The sequence below is a fragment of the Lycium barbarum genome, chromosome 4 (assembly GCF_019175385.1).
Source record: "Lycium barbarum isolate Lr01 chromosome 4, ASM1917538v2, whole genome shotgun sequence".
NCBI classification, from domain to species: domain Eukaryota; kingdom Viridiplantae; phylum Streptophyta; class Magnoliopsida; order Solanales; family Solanaceae; genus Lycium; species Lycium barbarum.
This window is the reverse complement of record NC_083340.1, coordinates 131928965-131947478: the sequence shown is the minus strand read 5'-3', so window position 1 is coordinate 131947478 and position 18514 is coordinate 131928965. Positions and strand designations below refer to the sequence as shown.

The 18514-nt window shown below is 36.8% G+C and overlaps 2 protein-coding genes across 5 annotated transcripts; both read left to right on the top strand.

Annotated features, from left to right (window-relative positions):
• The first annotated feature begins 438 nt into the window (after positions 1–438).
• Positions 439–7378, top strand: LOC132636507 (PAP-specific phosphatase HAL2-like). 2 transcript variants are annotated; one of them, XM_060353419.1, is made up of 5 exons: positions 439–858; positions 4369–5053; positions 5736–6097; positions 6751–6904; positions 6995–7378. In XM_060353419.1, exons 1-3 carry the CDS (start codon positions 696–698, stop codon positions 6037–6039), a joined length of 1152 nt encoding a protein of 383 aa, XP_060209402.1. In that variant the 5' UTR covers positions 439–695; the 3' UTR covers positions 6040–6097; positions 6751–6904; positions 6995–7378. The 2 variants fall into 2 exon arrangements, with proteins under 2 accessions (XP_060209402.1, XP_060209401.1); XM_060353418.1 differs by having other exon boundaries at positions 6751–7378.
• Positions 7379–8969: 1591 nt separating this feature from the next.
• LOC132636505 (peptidyl-prolyl cis-trans isomerase CYP37, chloroplastic) lies at positions 8970–18511 on the top strand. 3 transcript variants are annotated; one of them, XM_060353414.1, is made up of 13 exons: positions 8970–9222; positions 10595–10855; positions 11457–11546; positions 12168–12263; positions 12424–12531; positions 12949–12998; positions 13239–13283; positions 15405–15507; positions 16149–16202; positions 17624–17782; positions 17876–17998; positions 18114–18163; positions 18258–18511. In XM_060353414.1, exons 1-13 carry the CDS (start codon positions 9049–9051, stop codon positions 18370–18372), a joined length of 1428 nt encoding a protein of 475 aa, XP_060209397.1. In that variant the 5' UTR covers positions 8970–9048; the 3' UTR covers positions 18373–18511. The 3 variants fall into 3 exon arrangements, with proteins under 3 accessions (XP_060209397.1, XP_060209398.1, XP_060209399.1); XM_060353416.1 differs by having other exon boundaries at positions 9083–9222; positions 10587–10855; XM_060353415.1 differs by lacking the exon at positions 13239–13283 and having other exon boundaries at positions 8971–9222.
• Positions 18512–18514: the final 3 nt, after the last annotated feature.

Genomic DNA, 18514 nt, shown 5'->3' with positions numbered 1-18514 from the left:
AAAATTGTTGCAAAAAACAAAGTTGGCTATACGGATGTAAATTAAAAATATGACTACCTGGATGTAATATTTTATACTGAATTGTATATTATTGAAATTATCCTAATAAAATACTAGATTCGCTTCTGTCTAAAATGATCCAAAAATACTAGATTCGCTTCTGTCTACAATAAATGCAGAATGTTGCATATCATGTGTACAAAAACTGTTACAAAAAAAAAAAGATTGGTTATACGGATGTAAATTAAAAATATGACTACCTGGATGTAATATTTTATATTGAATTGTATATTATTGAAATTATCTCAATAAAATATACTAACAAGTTTAGGAGGGGTCAATATATTAATTGTTTTTTAAAAAATAAAATAATAACACCGGTCATATTTTATAGGTGTGGGGCATGCACATGTTTGAAGAAAATAATGAAATACTTTCAAAAGGTGTGCTACAAGCTGGCGGTTAATGAATGTATTAAGCCGTAAAACAAAGAAGATGCAAAATACAGATTAATAACACCACCTTTCGTGGAATATCGTGGCTGAGATTCTCTTTACTCTCACAAAAAAACCAAAAATGAATTTCAATGCCTAACTACCACTACATGTGTGCTCACTTTTTCAGTGTTCTAACGCAACCTTCCACTTTACCAAATCTACAAGTGGGTCTGTCGGGTCGGATCCGAATTGTACCAAATGGACAAAGAGAAGTACTCTGAGGAATTGAATGTGGGTGTTAGGGTAGTGCATATGGCATGTGGTTTATGTCAAAAAGTGCAAAAGGGTTTGTTAAGTAACACATTTGATGATGATGATGAGGTTAAGTCTAAGGATGATGATTCTCTTGTTACTATTGCAGGTAACCTTTTTATTTTTCTTTCATTTTTTTTGTTTTTATTTTATAAATAACGTGATTGTATGGATAAAGTCTGGGTACACTCTCCGGACCCTAGTGGAATTATAATGTGTATGTTGTTGTTGTAACGTGATAGTGTGGGTCCGCTTGGGTGTACCTCGATTAGTAAAGGTGGACACAAGATTTGAAATTTATGGGTTCGGAATTTTAGTCCTTTGTAAGTTACTGGTTTCTAAATTTGTACTCCCTCCGTTCCAGATAAGTGGGTTTTTTAGGCTTTTCAAGTTTTTTCTAAATAAGTAGTGCATTAGGATTTCAAGAATACTTTGGACAGATTCTTTCAAAATTGACCTTATTTAAAGTATCAAGATTCATTAACTACCTTTTCGTTTTCAAGTATACTTAGGGAATTGGGAGTGAGCAATTTCTTAAGGGTGTGCATGAGCTAAAAGAATCACTTATTATGGAACGGAAGGAGTAATCTGTACATATTAAATGAATTTCTTAAGACAATAATTTGTTATTCCACTATTGCGGGTAGCTTTGTTTTTTTTTTTTTTGCCTCGTTTTTTGGGGTTCTGCAGAATGCTTTGCTTTTTAATTGTTGTTTTTATTTTATAATTTGATTGTATGGATCTGCTTGAGTGTGCTAATCGAGGCGGGGCTGGGATTTGAAGCTTATGAGTTCGGAATTTTAGTCCTTTTTAAGTTATTGGGTTATAAATTACTCCCTCTGTCCCAAATTTATGTGGCACAATTCGAAACAGTTTAATTTTGATCATAAATTAGTCCTTTTTAAGTTACTGGGTTTTAAATTAGTAATTTGTACGTGTTAAATCAATTTCTTAAGACAGATGATGTGTTGCTATTGCAGGCTCCTTTATCTTTCTTCATTTTTATCGTTTTTGGGCTTTTGCAGAATTTGCTCGAGTGCGCCTCGATTAGAAGAGGCGGAGCCGGGATTTGAAGTTGATGGATTCGGAATTTTAGTCATTTTTAAGTTACTGGGTTCTAAATTACTCCCTCCCTCCCTCCCAATCTAAGTGTCTTAGTATGACTGGGCACGGAATTTAAGAAACAAAAGGAGACTTTTGAATCTTGTGGTCTTAAATTAAAGATGTGTGTAGTTTTTTAAATCTCGTGGTCTTAAACTTGCTGTATAGAATGTTGTAATTGGAAAACTTACTAATATAGAAAGAGCTACTCTTTTTTGGGGTAGATCAATAAGGAAAGTAAGACATTTAAATTGAGTTGGAGGGAGTAATAATTTGTACATTTAAAGAATTTCTTAAGACAAATAAAGCTACCGGGTTTGGATGAACCCGTAAGCTATAGTCTAGCTTCTCCCCTGTCGATTAGTAGACAGTTGGCAAGCACGGGTAAACAATCCCATTGAAAGGAAGCGTGCTTCCATTGAGAGTTGTAATGGGGATTTGAATTTTGAACCCTTTCCCCCCAAAGGAACTAATGGTTTTGGTTTTTAATACGAAACTCTTTGAGCTAGACTTTGCTGCCGTTTGTTTAACTAGAAATGAACGTAGTAGGTTTAGGTGTTGAAAGCACCCTGCAATATGGCATTTTGTTTGTTTATTTCATATATAATGGGAGCTAAAAGTAGGACTAATGCTGCCCCGCAGATGGGTATTAACACCATAAATTGAGTCTTCAATTGAACTGGACAGGTCTTGGTTCATTAAGGGCAAGATGCATCATGGGGCTTGCCAACATTATCATCAGACTATTCTTTTACTCTGGGGGTGTTTGGATTAGCTTGTGCACACTTCAACAATTACACTAGGTACTTGCTATCTCCCAGCACATATATCGTGTAACTCTATCCCCGAGACTTAGATAGATAGCATGAGATCACCTAAGGTTTTTTTGCCTCTACTGGGATTTGGACCCTGGTCTCCCATGATTTTCATCCTATTTCATTAATCTTTAGGCCACGCCCTTGGAGTTCTTTACAAGGCACAAAAACTTCACTGTGTTGTCTTCTGCTCTTAATACTTTATAACTGATCTTTATGCTTAACAAGCACTTTAAGTTCACTGAGATTGCGAGACAGTTGTGATTGTTATGTTAAGAAGCAGCAGCAATAACACTAAGGATCACTTCGATACTCACATACTGCTAGCTTGAAGCTTTTTATTCTTTCTACTCCTAACTTAAACAAGGAACAGAAATCATCAATAGTTTGAGGAGACGCTCTATGTTCACATAATTTGGCCCTCTTATTTCTTATTTCTTTTCTCATTTTCCATGAGGTATTCACTATGTGGTCAGCTTCCAAGCCGAAGGTCAAGTAGTAGATTAGTTTCAGTCTTTAAGATGAGCCTTAATTTCTGTCTTACTTGATACAGCCACTCTGAGTTTACTAATATGCAAGAGATCATCCATAAAATTGGCTTGCCTTGCTAGACTTATGTATGATTTTCCATGTAGCCAGTCATGTTGTGTCTTCCGGGTTTGACCAGTGAAGGGAATCATACAATTAGGCAAAATGCCAGTAAGAAGGTGCAATGTTGAATGTCTTCACCTTGTTTAGTTAACAGGATTAGTGATACTTTCAGCTGCTAAATTTTGTATTTGGGGTCAACAGTCCACGTCTTTTAACATATTATCATTTGAATGCTTAGCGGCGATCCTCGTACATGGTGAATAACCAAATTCCAATTGAAATGAAATCTTTAGGATAAATCAATGCGATTTAGGAGGAATCAATAATCATCGTTGAGAAAGAGTTGGCCGTGGTGACGTAATTATGCTGATAAAACTTCTTATGTTAGTACGGATTGATGGATGTCAAATCCTAAATAATCAACATGTACTTTCATTGTATACTATGATGCATTGCAAATGATGCAGTAACCTAAGTTGCGCTTTGTCAATTATTAAAAGATCAAACATGCGGAATATTCAGATATTAGCAATTTTTCTCTCTCTCCATTGCTGAATAAAAGAAGTTCAGATGTTTTAGGTTTTATTTTGGCTGCTTAACGATTCCCATTTTTGACGTTTTAGGATAGTGAAACAGCATATTTTGATTGTTTGCTCAGACTTTTTAAAATTGTACTGGATGTTGATAGTGTTTAATAGAAACCTGCACATCTAACAGACATGGTTTTGCTCGTAGGAAGGAGGAAAGAATTATTATGTAAGAATAGATGTATTCAGAAACTAAAAATTAGTGTAATGCTGATTTTGCTCTATATAATGCTGGATTTTTTGGGTACCTTGAGATACAATAGGATCCCTGACCAGTTTTTCTGCTTCTTGTATCTGCATTGTACTATCTTAGTAGTGTGCTCCATCAATAAAATTACCTTATCAAAAAAAGGGCATAATTTATATTGTTTGTTTCTATTCCTTAAATTATTCAGGGCGGAAGAAGTTCTTACTGTGTCTACCTGCAATTTGCATTATATCCATAAGCGTGTATCTTTTATAGATATTGCATAGATTGCCTCCTATGCACACTAAGTATTTCCCTCAACTTGTTTTCATGGATAGATTGGAGTGTGCAAGCAACTGTAAGCTGGATCCTTTCAGATACTTTTGGTAGCGAAAATGTCTCCATAGTAGCTGAAGAAGACGTTCAAACTCTTTCCAAGCCTGAATCAGCAGGTATATTGGGTAAAGTTGTTAGCACTGTCAACGAATGCTTAGCAGAAGCTTCCAGATATGGTCTGAAAAGTCCGGATAAATCCCTGGGGCCTTCAGAAATTCTGGAGGCTATTAGTCGCTGCAATTCAAATGGGGGCCCTCGTGGCAGGCATTGGGTTCTTGACCCAGTTGATGGTACACTAGGGTTTGTGCGTGGAGATCAGTATGCTGTGGCTCTAGCCTTGATTGATAATGGGGAGGTTGTAGTGGGAGTGCTAGGATGCCCCAATTATCATATGAAGAGGGACAGGCATAATAAGCAACAGCAAAATAATATTTCATCAGAAGTTTCAGTGCCCTCACCTGATACATTGGAAGACGGATGTGTGATGTACGCGAAAAAAGGTACTGGTGAAGCTTGGGTGCAGCCAATGGTTTATGGTGATATGAAATATGAATGGCCAAATTTTGCCAAACAAGTTTGTGTTTCTCCAATTGATGATCCAGCATTGGCAACTTTTTGTGAGCCAGTTGAGAGAGCCAATTCAAACCACTCCTACGCAGCTGGACTTGCTTCCTCTGTTGGGCTTAGGTTTGTTGATAAATTACCTCTAGTTTTTTGCTGCCAGTCTCCAAGAATTCATTTAGTTTTAAAAAGCTTAAAAGGCGTATTTAGGTTTTCCGTTATCTGGACTGGGAAGTTCGTCTCTTCTTTCTTCTTGATAAGTTATTTGGCCTTTGTGAATAATTATTTTCAACAGTTTAAAAGGGCAACCCTGTGCACAAAGCATTCCGCGTTAGCAGGGTTTGGGGAAGGGCCGCACCCCAAAAGGGTGTGATACCTAATGCAAGCATTTGTGACTGCTTCCATGGCTCGAAACTAAAAATTTGAGTTGTGGGAACTCCCTTGGTTTCAATTTTTTTGTACTAGGTTCGCTGGGCACGGAATTTAAGAAAGTACTTGATATGTATAATGTACCAAAATGCCCTTAATCTTATGGCCATAAACATGCCATGTGGAATGATGAAATTAAAGAGTTGCCAAATTAGTAAAGAGGCATTCTTTTTTAAACGGACTAAAAGGGTAGTAAGACAAACAAATTGAAACAAAGGGAGTAACACTGTTGGTTATCCATTATTCATCACACAATTGGATCTCTCCACTGTTCTCTTGTACTTCATGTTGGTCCATAACAGTGTCAGTAATCAAACACATATGTGCCTTCTCAGGGATGATAAGTTGTGTTCTCTAACATTTTAATCTCCACTGACAGAAACAAGCCCCTCCGTGTTTATAGCATGGTAAAATATGCCGCCATAGCACAGGGAGATGCTGAAATTTTCATGAAATTTGCGAGAGCTGGGTACAAAGAGAAGATTTGGGACCATGCAGCTGGTGTTCTCATTGTACAAGAGGCTGGTGGTGTGGTAACTGATGCAGGAGGGCGTTCACTTGATTTCTCTAAGGGGATATACTTGGAAAGTCTTGATAGGGGAATAGTTGTTTGCTCTGGCGATAAGCTGCATGAGAAATTAATTGGAGCTGTTTATGCCAGCTGGGAGTCCTCTAGTCTATGAATCTCTCTTATCTGCGAGAAGGACAGTGATGGAATCCTATCTAATTACGTGTTTCCAGGTAAAATCCTTTGCTATAATTAGGTGTCACTCGCTTGCTTTTGTTTCCCACGTTACAACAACTATGCCTCAATCCAAGCAAGTTGGATTAGGTCATATGAATCCTCACAGTCTATGTTGCTCCATTTAAGGGGCTTTTTCAATTTTGGCCCGTTGTCCAAAATCAATTACGGGGGCTAGCTAAAATATACATAGCCTATACACTGACTATGTACATAATATGTATATTTATACTTAATATACACAACATATACATTTGCCTACTATTATTTTTTAAAGCGGTCAAAAAATGTAATTATCCCCATTTAAGTCCGTCACATCATAAATTGACTAATTTTAAATAGGGTGTCAACCTACTGCAACCTTCCTCTAGAGGGGCTTGCGATCCGCAACATGGGCAAGCTCACATAGGCGAAGTTCTTCTCTACATTAAGTTTCATAAAACCAAGGACCTCATATTTCCTATGCCCAACTCTTGCTTGCATAAACCTTACATTCACCCGAATATAGATTCCTATAAGTGGTTTTATGTTTGGTCACTTTTTTCTGGTAGTCTCATACCAAAGTCTGGTTCTATTGTGCATGATGCCTGCCCTGTACAAAGTAGTTTTTGGAAAGGTCGTTTATTAATGGGAAATTTTATTGCGAATGCAGGTGGTAAACATGTGTTCTATTGTCATCCAAATTTAGATAGGTACTTTTCAGGCGACGAACTTTGACAAATGCAGCACTATTGCAATTGGTTCATGAGTTACGTGTTTGCTCTGGGAAGACATAAAAAAAGGCGGACTGGTTTCCCAAGAGACAGGTATATCTGAATCCAATGTTGCAGAGAAATGTTTGCTAAATGGCTAATTGGTTTTCGGTGAAGCACAAAAATCTGACGCTCCTATTGCAGAGAAGAGTTTACTTGTCGTTCTGGGACCATGGAGGGGAAACTTCTTTGCTTCAACGACCAAGTTAAAAGTGCATATACGTTCCGCTCTTCTATTCCCTTCCTTTAAAGAAGATGCAGAAAAAGTCTGTTACTGGATTCTGATACTATTGGTACTTGGTAGACAGTGTTTTAAAATTGATTAGAATGTCTACTTGTCTAGTTACTCGATTTGACTCCTGGGAAATGTTAACCATAAAATAATCTTGTGTATTCTGTTGACACACATTTTAATTTAGTTACCAAACTGCCAGACTTGTATCATTTAAGAAAGCCTCTATAGGTTTGTTCGCCTTCTGAGGAAATGACAAAAATGGTCCCTTAAATATACTCGAGCAGTTTTTCCAAGGTTGAGTGGCCTGTTACTGTACACAAGCCCAAGTGTCGGCTACATTTGTTACTTTACACAAAATTTGGAATCTCCAAGTTGTTGTTCCTGCACCTCAACCCGTCAGTCATTTCCTTGTCAAATGCTCATATATTTTCTTTTGAAAAATATCAAATACCACGAGTATTATGTTGCATGCGTTGGGAGGAGGGAATAATAAACGATGCTGAAATATGCAGAAAATACTTGGAGAAATCCAAAAGTTTTGACTAATTTGCCATATCAATCACAGTTTTGGAGATGAAAAAAAAAAATCTATTATTTTGGAAATTGATAAGTAGACCTTGTGACAAGTGGCGAACAATTTATGTTCTCCTTTTTTTTTTTTCGCTTACAGACAAATATTCAAGCAGTAAGTTAGTCTTCTTGCTTTATACTTTGACTGTGTTCAACTGTTGTTTGAAAGTTAAATTTAAAATTAAGTTTGAAAGGACTATACCATGTCCTTCAAAATTTAGAATTGAAATATTGATACAAGCGGCGGCGTATAATGAAATACTCCTCCGTTTCAATTTGTATGTCTCGTTTTGACTTGGCAAAAAGTTTTAAAATGTAAAGAAGTTTTTTTAATTTTGTGGTATTAAAGATACCTAGAATGTACCTAAATGTTCTTTAAATTTGTGATCTTAAACATACCATATGGAAAGCTGGAATTAAAGAGTTGGTAAAAAAAAAAAAAACATTCTTTTTTAAACAACGAAAAAGGGTCAAAAATACCCTTGAACTATAAAAAATAGACCACTTTTATCCTTTGTATCAATTTTACCCATATCGTCTAATATTCGAACCACACATATCCTTATATTTAACATACCTGCACACAAAGCTATCAACATGGAAAAAAATGAGGGTTTTTTTTTTTCCCAAGTTGTCAGCCAAGTCAATTTTTTTTCCCCAGTCTTGGCAGCTTGTGTGGAGATCTATTAAACATAGAGCCCGTTTGGATTGGCTTATAAGTTGTTTTCAATTTTTTTGAGTGTTTGGCTGGCCAGCTTAAAGTCATTTTGTGCTTAAAATAAGCTCAAGAAAATAATTGAGTCCATTTGACTTAGCTTATCTAAAGCAGCTTATAACTCAAAAAAAATAAGTTAAACTATCCAACTTATTTTTTTTAGCTTATAATAAGCTGTTTTCCGCTTATAGGCATAAGCCCATCCAAACAGGCTCATAGTGGTATGTATATGTGGTCCCAAATTTAATCCAAAAACTTAGTGAAGGGTAAAAAATGGACTATCTTGGATAGTTTTTGAGTTTTTTTTTTTCTCTTTTTCATTAGACAAAAAACAAACAAACAAACAAATTGAAACGGATAAAAGTAGAACAAACAAATTATTCCTTCGTTTTAATTTATATGAACTCATTTGACTGGGCACGATATTTAAAAAAGAGGAAAAAATTTTAAAACTTGTAGTTCAAAATAAGCCTTAAAAATTTATGTAGTTGTAAATCATTCATAAATAAATTTATTTTTAAATAAAAAAGGAGATTATTTATTTTGACACAAACTAAAAACGAAATAGATTCAAATAAAGAGAAACAGAGTGAGTAATAGTTACCCGTATGAAAGACGGCCAAGATATCCCCCGCAAAGATAAGGCTTAGGACGAGGCGCGCGAAAAACCTGTCATCAATGGCGTTCCCTTTATCCTGCTCCATCATCTGTCACACTCACAGGCCAACTTCCAATCTCTCATTCCTCCATCGTTTTCAATTAAACAAAGCCTTTTTCCACAGCACAACTTCAGCAACACGAATTTATGCTAGACTCACTCGTATTGCCCCAAAGAACAATGCTTCTTCCATGGTTAGTTCAATTCTACTCAATATTTTACCTGTTTTCCAACCTTACTATTCTGTTGTGTGCCATAGTTTGGGATTAGGGAGTGGTTGATGGAATGATAATCTTTCTGTCCCAACTTATGTATCACACTTTCCTTTCTAGTCAGTCATCAAAGAAAAAGACTCACCTTTTTACATTTAGAAACGATTTAGCTTTAAAATTGTCAATTTTCCTGATTTTATACTACATAAATGTCTAATTGAGCCTATTTGGCTTGGCTTATTTTAGGTGGTTTTAAAGCTTGTTTTAGATCACAAGTTTCAAAAGTCTTCCGTCTATATAAAATTCTGTATGTGGCCAAACAGTGACACATAAATTAGAACGTTGGGATGGAGGGAGTACTCTTTTCTGCTCAAGATTTAGCTATTTGCAAGCTTATATTTTCTGAAATTTTTATCATTCCTTTGTGCCATCTATTCCGGGGTCATGAATAGTAAGCGGTTGAGGAAAAGTTGATGTGATGATTTACATGAATGTACTTATCACTGTTTATCTGAGATTTAATTTTGGGCAAAGAATTCTTGTTTACCTCTACCGGTTGATCCTGATTAAAAAAATTAGTTAAAAATGAATGTGGATCATCAAAAGTTTAAATTGCCATAATTTAGCCAGGGAGGAATCTGATTTGGAGGTAAAACTGTGGAACTTTCATGTCAGGCCAAATAAGAGCAATTGGTATCCTTGAAAATTGATACCATCACAAATCCTTGTAGTGCATGCAAAATGTTACTCCCTCTGTTCCATTTTTATAATAATCGAGTCGTCCGGGTCAGTTTGCGGCTTTGCGCGTACCTCGACTAATTCCATGAGTTATGTGCTTTCTCCCCCTAGCACAAGTACCAGGTAACTTTGTCCATCAATACTTAGACAGATGGGAAGAAATCACCTAGTGGTTTTGCCTCTGCTAGGATTTGAACCCTCATGGACCATTAGCCACTTCCTTAGTTCCATTTTATGTGTCATAGTTCGGAGTGTGAGGGTCAAATTGACTAATTTTTGGTGTGAATTTAAATATAGGATCTTCAAGTTTCTAAATTATAATTTACGTATTTAGAAATTCTCCAAGGATAATTATATCCATAAAATTAGTTTACAAAGAAAAATTTCTAAATGTAACATAGGCTATGACTTTTCTGATTTTCCTTCGCTTTTATTTTTCTCATGATACTAGCATAATGCATTTGTAACCATACATCTCCCTCTCTCATGCATACTTGCAGCTACATCAACATCTTATGGAGCACTTATGTCTGCATACCAATGTTGTTTCAAGAATGATGAAAAATAGAAATTTGGTAACCTTCTCAGCTCCTTAACGGGTTTTTCAGTTATGCAGGAATTGACAAAGAGGCCAACTTCTCCTTCCATTTTGTTAACACATTTGGAGAGTTCAATGAAACAATTTCAGAGCTTAATGGCTGTAATCTTTATCTTTATCGAAGTTGCATCTCCGATACCTTTGTATGGTTGGCAAGATTTGTCCATTTCTCCTGCTGAGGCAGTGCTTTATTCCCCTGAAACAAAGACTCTCCCTAGAACAGGAGAATTAGCTCTCCGAAGAGCTATCCCAGCCAACACAAATATGAAAACTATACAGGTACACTTGTTTTGTTCTGCAGTATGTTGTGGCTTAGCCAGACTAACATTCTATTTAGGGGTCATTTGATAGGGTGTATTACGTAGAATAATGCTGGTATAAAATTTAGTACAATGTTTGATTGCAATTTTAAGTCTAGTACAACTAATACCAGCATTACTTATACACCCTATTCAGTACTATTCTTATACTTATACACGGGGGCGGAGGGAGGAAGGGCCAAGGGGATTTGAACCCCCTTCGGCAGAAAATTACACTATTTATGCATGGTTAAAATTATTTTTTATCTATATATATATATAGTAGACATTGAACCCCCTTTAGCTTCTTCGTGTGTTTACTTTTTCATATTTTGAACCCCTTAGTGAAAATCCTAGCTCCGTTAATACACCCTATTTAGTACTATTTAGAAATTATGCAATGTGTGTTATTTTAAATACAACAAACCAAACAGTCAATAAAAAATAATGCCAACATAACTATCCCAGCAAAACTTGTCTTCGAACCAAACGACCCTTTAGTCTTTTCATATTTGGTTGTGTGAATAGTAAATCGTGTAGTATCACATTCTTCCTTTTCCCCCCCCCCCCTTTTCTTGCAGGATTCTCTTGAGGACATCTCATACTTGCTCAGGATTCCACAGAGAAAGCCATTTGGAACAATGGAGGGTAATGTGAAGAAAGCACTTAAGGTATTGCGTAATATTTTTGTCGCAGGGAAATTAGATATAAGCACTTGAGTTTTGATCCTCCACCAACGTTGCCATTCTTCAACATGAATCACGGCAATCCAACAGAAAAAAGAACAAAACATAACTTTTGGAATGACTCCCTGCATAAATAACTGGTCATTTATGTTTGCTTTCCAGAAAAAACCTTTCCTTTCATGTGATTCTTTTAAACCATCCATCACACAGAGTTACAGTATAGAGAATTCAAAGAGTCCCAAAGATGTTGACATTGCGTGCTAACCGACTGTAACAGATTGTTTGGTTCTGCAAATAAAAAATAATAAAATCACTTATAATGAAAGGATGTGAAGTTATGAAATACTCTTATTCAATGCTGATTCAAATTAAGTATAGGATTGTAGTTACATTATCTTCTCTGAAAATCATATCCTTAGAAATTAGACAATCATAATAGAAGTACATATTAAAAAGCGGTAGCTGGCAGGGAATGGTTTTGCACAATGTTGACATATAACTACCATTCTTTTTAATCTCACGTGAAGGTATTACACTAATCAAATGTGAAATCAGAACTATTTCGGGTGTTAAGTATAATGTTGTAATGTTTCAATATCTCTACAGATCGCAACAGATGAAAAAGCATCCATCTTGGCTAGCATACCAGCTGAACTGAAGGAAGAGGGTTCAGTCTTGTACACATCTCTCATAGAGGGAAAGGTAACACGAAACAACTTAGATTGTTTAGTTCAAAAGTGCTTTAGGTTAGATGACTTCAGTTTCCACAGATTTCTGAAATTTCTTAGAGATTTCATCTAAACAGATGATATCTTTAAACATAAAACTTCAATCAAGATGACTTTCTTTTTTATCTTGTCAGGGTGGATTACAAAAACTTCTTCAGTACATAAAGGATAAAGATACAGATAGAGTATCAGTTGGTCTTGCATCTACACTTGATACTGTTGCACAGCTGGAGTTGTTACAGGTATTTATGAGCTCCTTTGTACACTAAACACCTAATTAGTAATGTCCATGACGTTTATAAATGATTCCGTAAGCACTGTCACTCTTCTGTGGTGAAAAGGGGGCAAATCGGTAGTGGAAACCACGGTTTCTCTGTTTGAGTAGTCCACATTTACCTTTTAGAGCTATTTTCCCTTTTTCCGGAGCTTTATTAAGCAATAAGATTTTGTATTAAGGTTCAAATCGTGCGCTTAGGAAATGATATTGTGCTTTGAAGAATATAACAAAGGACAAGATTTGAGGCAAAGCGCCTGCAGCATCAAACTATCCAAATCTCTCATGCATCACGCTTTTTACGATAATACATTTTCTAATAAAATTATCATAGTAAAGCTTATAATATTGTTGACAATATATCAAAGACATAATCTCTCTACAGGCCCCAGGATTATCATTTTTGTTGCCTCAGCAGTACTTGAAATACCCAAGGTAAGGCCTCTCATGATTTCTCTTCTAAATATGGCATTTATAGTTTAGGCATATAGATTGCTCTCCTTCTCCCTTTTATTTATAACGGTGGTATCTAAGCGAGCTTGTACGCACCTGGGCTAATACAGTCCACCTTCATCTCTCTCTGGAGAGGGAGAAACATGGTTGTTTTTCTGATTCTTGGGATATTTATACTGTGTTACCAAGGCAGGGGTTCATTTAAGTTCTGGAATGTTGCAGATGCACTTGTGTAACTCCCTTTATACAAGCAGCACCACCAAGGAGGTATGCTTATGTATAAAAGTTGGCCGGAATTTGATCTTTTAAGTATGTAAGGATAAAAGGTCCAGTACATCTATATCATGTACAAAAGAAGACTTGTACCAATACTTTAAATTTGAACCTATGGATTCTTTCTAACCAGTCTTTCAAAATATATAAAGAGGATCGGTCTTCCAGCTCTGTTTCTGCTCTTGCCTCAGCCTTCGCCCTTCCAATTGCACACAGCTTACTCCAAGTTGCAATACCACAGTGTACCTCATAAAGGCTTAAAAACATTAGAGTTGTCAACATAGTTTCCGTGAAACATAATGTGATTAATAGTTTCTGAGTGTTCCTTGCACAGAGAGCACCAGCTGCACATATGGAAACCTCCCTTTTGCATGTTATCTTGTGGTCAGCCATGCATCATGTACTTCTGTCCAATCAAAGCATGGTATTTTAGTTGGAGCTTTGGTTCTCCAGGTCATATTCCATGACTGTCTATAGTCCCTCTTGTTTCCGCTCTTAATAGGCATGACATCACATAGAATTTCCTGTCCTTTGCTATCCAGAAGAGGGAATCTTTTTGTCGTGCATCCAGAATTACTCCTAATATTTCGAGTAATGAACAAACTCTCCCAACATCCCAATCATTTTCATTCTGACTTGAATGCTCCAGCCCTTCCATTACAGTATTCAGCAATATTACTGTTTCTGCTGATTCCCATGCTATATCTTTCTGGAAAGATTTCTGCTAGAGTATCCTCCCATGCCGTTTGTGCAGCCTGTCTCAACTCTCCTTCCATTACTAATAGTGAGTCATTACTTTATTCTGGAATTCATTCCATAAACATCTGTTGTGTTTTCAAATGGCCAGACCATGAGAAGAAGTGATGGCTAATTTCCAGAGTTCTGCATCCCATGCTTATGCTTGATCATCTGCTTCCATAGTTCTTTCTTTTTATCATTAATTCTCCAAAATTCTGAACAGTAAGCTTTTCTTATATAATCTTAGGATTTGATACCTGGTTCCCACCGACCTTGTCTTGCATCAATCTTTGCCATTATACCAGTTCCCTTCCTCCCTGATTTCCTTCTCAAAGAGTTCCTCATCTGATCTTGTTCAATTGTTTTTCTACTGTTGCTGGGATAGCTGTGCGTGAAATCAAGTAGGCAAGGATGCCATCAAGTGCACTATTCATTAGTGTCAGTTTTCCACCAAAGGAGATACTGCTTCTTCCATGAACTTACTTACTTTCTCTCATTTCTCTACTCCAAACGCTTATGTTTCATGTCTGGATCCTAATGGTTGTCCAAGGTGTAATGTAATAGCTGCTCCTATTCTACATCACACAAAACCAAAATATAAACATAAAGAAGATATGACAAATCTTCCTATGGGGAATAAGAGTAACAGGGAAAAGATGAAAAATTGTGTATGTGGTAGGTGAGGACCTTATATTTGTTGTTAACCCCAACAACCCCCCCCCCCCCCCCCCCCCCTCCCTCTTTCCCTGTGAAAAAAAAATAACAACAAAAGAAAGAAAAAAAGTGAATCGAGAAAATAATTGAGTAGAATTTTTATATTGACATGGCTTCTTCATTTCCGTTATTTCATTTTTCGAACTGCTTTGAAATTGTTTTTCCTTGAGCCAAGGGTCTATTGGAAATAGCCTCTCTACCTCCAAGGTAGGGGTAAGGTCTGCGTACACTCTACCCTCCCCAAACCCCACTTACACTGGGTATGTTGTTTATGTATAATAATTGAGTAGAATTGGTGTAGGTTTTGTCAAATTATCAATGAGACAATGCCATATGACCTTTGGAAGGAAATAAAGCAACATTTCCACTAGTTACAAAGTGAGTTTTTCAATGACAAACATGTACGTTCATCGACTTTCAAATTCGAGGACAATCACATATGCATAGTAAATGTGATGGTGCCTTTGGATATCCAAATGTTCAGATCATGGTTTCCTAGCACTTCAGCAACAACATTATTGCATTGCTTTGTAGGAAAACTTGAGTGGGCTATTCTTTTTAAAGCACTCTGTGTTCAAGTTATAAGCAACCATGTTAAAACAACTACATAATGATTTCTTTGGGAAGATGGTTTGTGTTATATTCTTCTACTAAATGCGTCAGGCTCACAGGGAGAGGAATAGTTGAATTTACAGTTGAGAAAGTAGATGGTTCAGCATTTTCTCCTGAAGCTGCTGGTGAAGCCAAAAGCACTGCAAAAATTCAGGTATGCTGAATCCTTTACTTGAGAATCAGATTAAAACTGTGATGACGTGGGTGGTCTATTTACATTATTATGTCTGTCCTCTTTCAAGCGATCTTTTCCTAATTAAATAATTCATTGTCCCCAAAACTCCAAGGGTGGAGAAATACTAAAGTTTTTAAGCATCAATCTAGACCTTTTAGTTAAGAGGACATATTTCTGAAAAGTTATTTGCTAATGACTCAAAACCTATCATTTTTTTGTTTCCTTGAATGCCAACCATAATCTCATGCAATAGCTTCATCTTGGAGACATTAGTGCAATTTAATCAAATCTCGAAATGGCTGTACTGTCTCTTTCTCTTTCTCTTTCTTTGAACCGCCTACTAGGCGCTGTGCGTATCGATCCGTGCAGTGCTGTAGCTAATGCGTTAAATATCCCGCCTGGGGAGCATGTTCGTAAGAATGTCCTCTATTGCGATGAAGTATTCCCCAAAAACATTTTCTTCTGCTTTTCTGAGGGGGTTGACAATGTCTGTCATCTAATAGAGCCTAGAGCCTGCACCAGAGGAGAATGTTTTATATTCTACTATTATAACTTGTAATATTCTTCAGATAGACATTTTGTCAACAGAAAAGTATTAACTGTATAATGACATGATTCAGGTTGTTATAGACGGATATTCAGCACCACTGACTGCAGGGAACTTCGCAAAACTGGTAAGGTAGTGAAATCTCACTTCATCCTTGTAAGTACTCATTGTGCAACAAAAACAATAACTATGCCTCAATCCCAAACTAGTTGGGGTAGGTCATATGATCCTCGACATCATTGTGGTCCAGTTGTGTCCGCTTCGTTCCAATATCAGTAAGTTGTCTTTTAGGACAAATTGGAGGATTGTAAGTATTCATCATGGTGTGTGAAAATATTCAACCACCTTTGAGTGATGAGCTGAGCGCAATATTCTTCTTGCATTTCTTTGGCTAGTATCACTCTGTGATTGTGTAGCCCTCAACATGTACTTTAGCCTCTCTACCCCACAAAGGTAGGAGTAATGTTTGCTTACATCTCACCCTCCTAGACCCCACTTGTGTGACCACACTTGGTGTGTTGTTGTAGAAATTGTTTTGGTTCTTGCATGTGTACGTCTACTTTCTACACTCTACATGTTTATGTTTTCTTTCGTCTTCATTAAATGCTTTCCATATTGCTAGTTCTCTTTCTGGATAGCTTCTTTCCTCTGTTGGATAAGAAACATCTACATCACAAGGATAAGGCCCTCCTGTACCACTGTGACCTTGACCCTAACTCAACCTGAAAAGCTAGCTCATGAGGTGAGGATTTACAACACTATATAAGGAGGCAAACAACCCCATCCCGCACCTATGTGGGACTCTAACATCCCCCACCCCCACCCCAAATCCGCATGTCAGGATTGGACATCTGAAGCGTGTAAATATTACATGGGGGCCGAATATAGGGTAAACAAGAATTGGGATGAGTCTGGCTCTGATACCATGTTAAGAAATGAACCTTGGGCTTAACTCAACGGCAAAAGCTAGCTCACGAGGTGAGGATTGCCCAAGATCATATAAGGAGGCAAACAACTCCATCCACTGATGTGGGACTCTAACAACTTCTATCAATTTTCTCTCTTCCTATCCCATTTGAGGATGTCTCCGTACTTTCGTTAGACAAACTGATCAGACTTCAGGTATTTCTACACTTGAAGCATGTTCAACACCTAATGGTGGTTATTTCTTCTTTCATTTCCCACATCTTTTTTGTTGGGCCTGATAACTACTTTACTTCCTTTCCATAGCTCTAGGTTATCAACTTGTCATTGTTCTAAAATATGGAAAACCGTCATTGTGATGTCTTCAGGAGTTACATTTATATAAAGAGAGCATGGGAAATAACTTTTGCATTTCTTGATTATGATATACTTGCTGACCGAAGATCATTGTAACTAGTGGTCCCTTATGTTTCAAGCTACTATCTCACTATGATCTAGTTCAGACATCAGCTATATCTTGTTATATTTTGTCCTGTAAAAGCTTGCATCCTTGAGACTTCTCATCTTTAGATTTATTTGAATGAGAATTTCTGCCATGGTAACAACAAATCTATAATTCTTTAGGTGGTTGATGGGGCATATGATGGGATGAAGCTAACTTGTGCAAACCAAGCAATTCTTTCAGACAGCGAGGTGGGCAAGACCAGTGGGTACAGTGTTCCCTTAGAAATCAAGCCATCCGGACAATTTGAACCCCTTTACAGAACAACTTTAAGCGTTCAGGTATTCACAGGTTTCATGGTTAATAACAGACCGCTCTTTGGCATTTATTTCTGTTGTGCTTGTGCTTATCGTTTATTCCTTTTGTTACGGAAGGATGGGGAGCTGCCTGTGCTGCCATTATCCGTTTATGGTGCAGTTGCAATGGCGCATAGTGATGTATCAGATGAGAATTCATCACCAAGCCAGTTCTTCTTCTATCTTTATGATAAGAGAAATGTAAGTAGCAATTCATCAGTATAGACTAATCTTGTTTTTCTTCTTCTTGTTCTTTAAATTATCACTCTATAGAATACTGCAACCTAGCTTATCCAATTAAAATGTTGTTTGTCAGTCTGGCTTGGGAGGTTTGTCGTTTGATGAGGGTCAATTTTCGGTTTTCGGGTATGGTTTCTTCTAAATTTTTGTCTAGTAATTTGTGAAAAGCTATTCTGTCTTCAACAAATCAGTGTGATAACTCTTATGTTATGATGCATAGATATACAACTATTGGAAGAGATACCCTTCCCCAGATCAAAACTGGAGACATAATTCGATCTGCAAAGCTGGTGGAAGGACAAGACCGCCTCGTTTTACCACCACTGGAGAACTAACATTATATCCTACAATTTTTTAAAATTTCAACATGTCATTCTTTGTTGCCGGTCATTTATTAGTACCAAAAATGGATGCTTCTTCTTGTAAAACAGAACAACTGAAGTGTTTGATTCTTGATGTGTATCACTTTCACTAGTG

Bases quoted from the DNA above. Each gene is read 5' to 3' on its own strand.
- LOC132636507 (XM_060353419.1), top strand. From the start codon at position 696: ATGGACAAAGAGAAGTACTCTGAGGAATTGAATGTGGGTGTTAGGGTA. The intron at 859-4,368 runs GTAACCTTTTTA...TTTCATGGATAG, and splicing joins TTCTCTTGTTACTATTGCAG to ATTGGAGTGTGCAAGCAACT. The intron at 5,054-5,735 runs GTTTGTTGATAA...CTCCACTGACAG, and splicing joins GCTTCCTCTGTTGGGCTTAG to AAACAAGCCCCTCCGTGTTT.
- LOC132636505 (XM_060353414.1), top strand. From the start codon at position 9,049: ATGGCGTTCCCTTTATCCTGCTCCATCATCTGTCACACTCACAGGCCA. The intron at 12,264-12,423 runs GTAACACGAAAC...TTATCTTGTCAG, and splicing joins CATCTCTCATAGAGGGAAAG to GGTGGATTACAAAAACTTCT. The intron at 13,284-15,404 runs GTATGCTTATGT...TAAATGCGTCAG, and splicing joins CAAGCAGCACCACCAAGGAG to GCTCACAGGGAGAGGAATAG.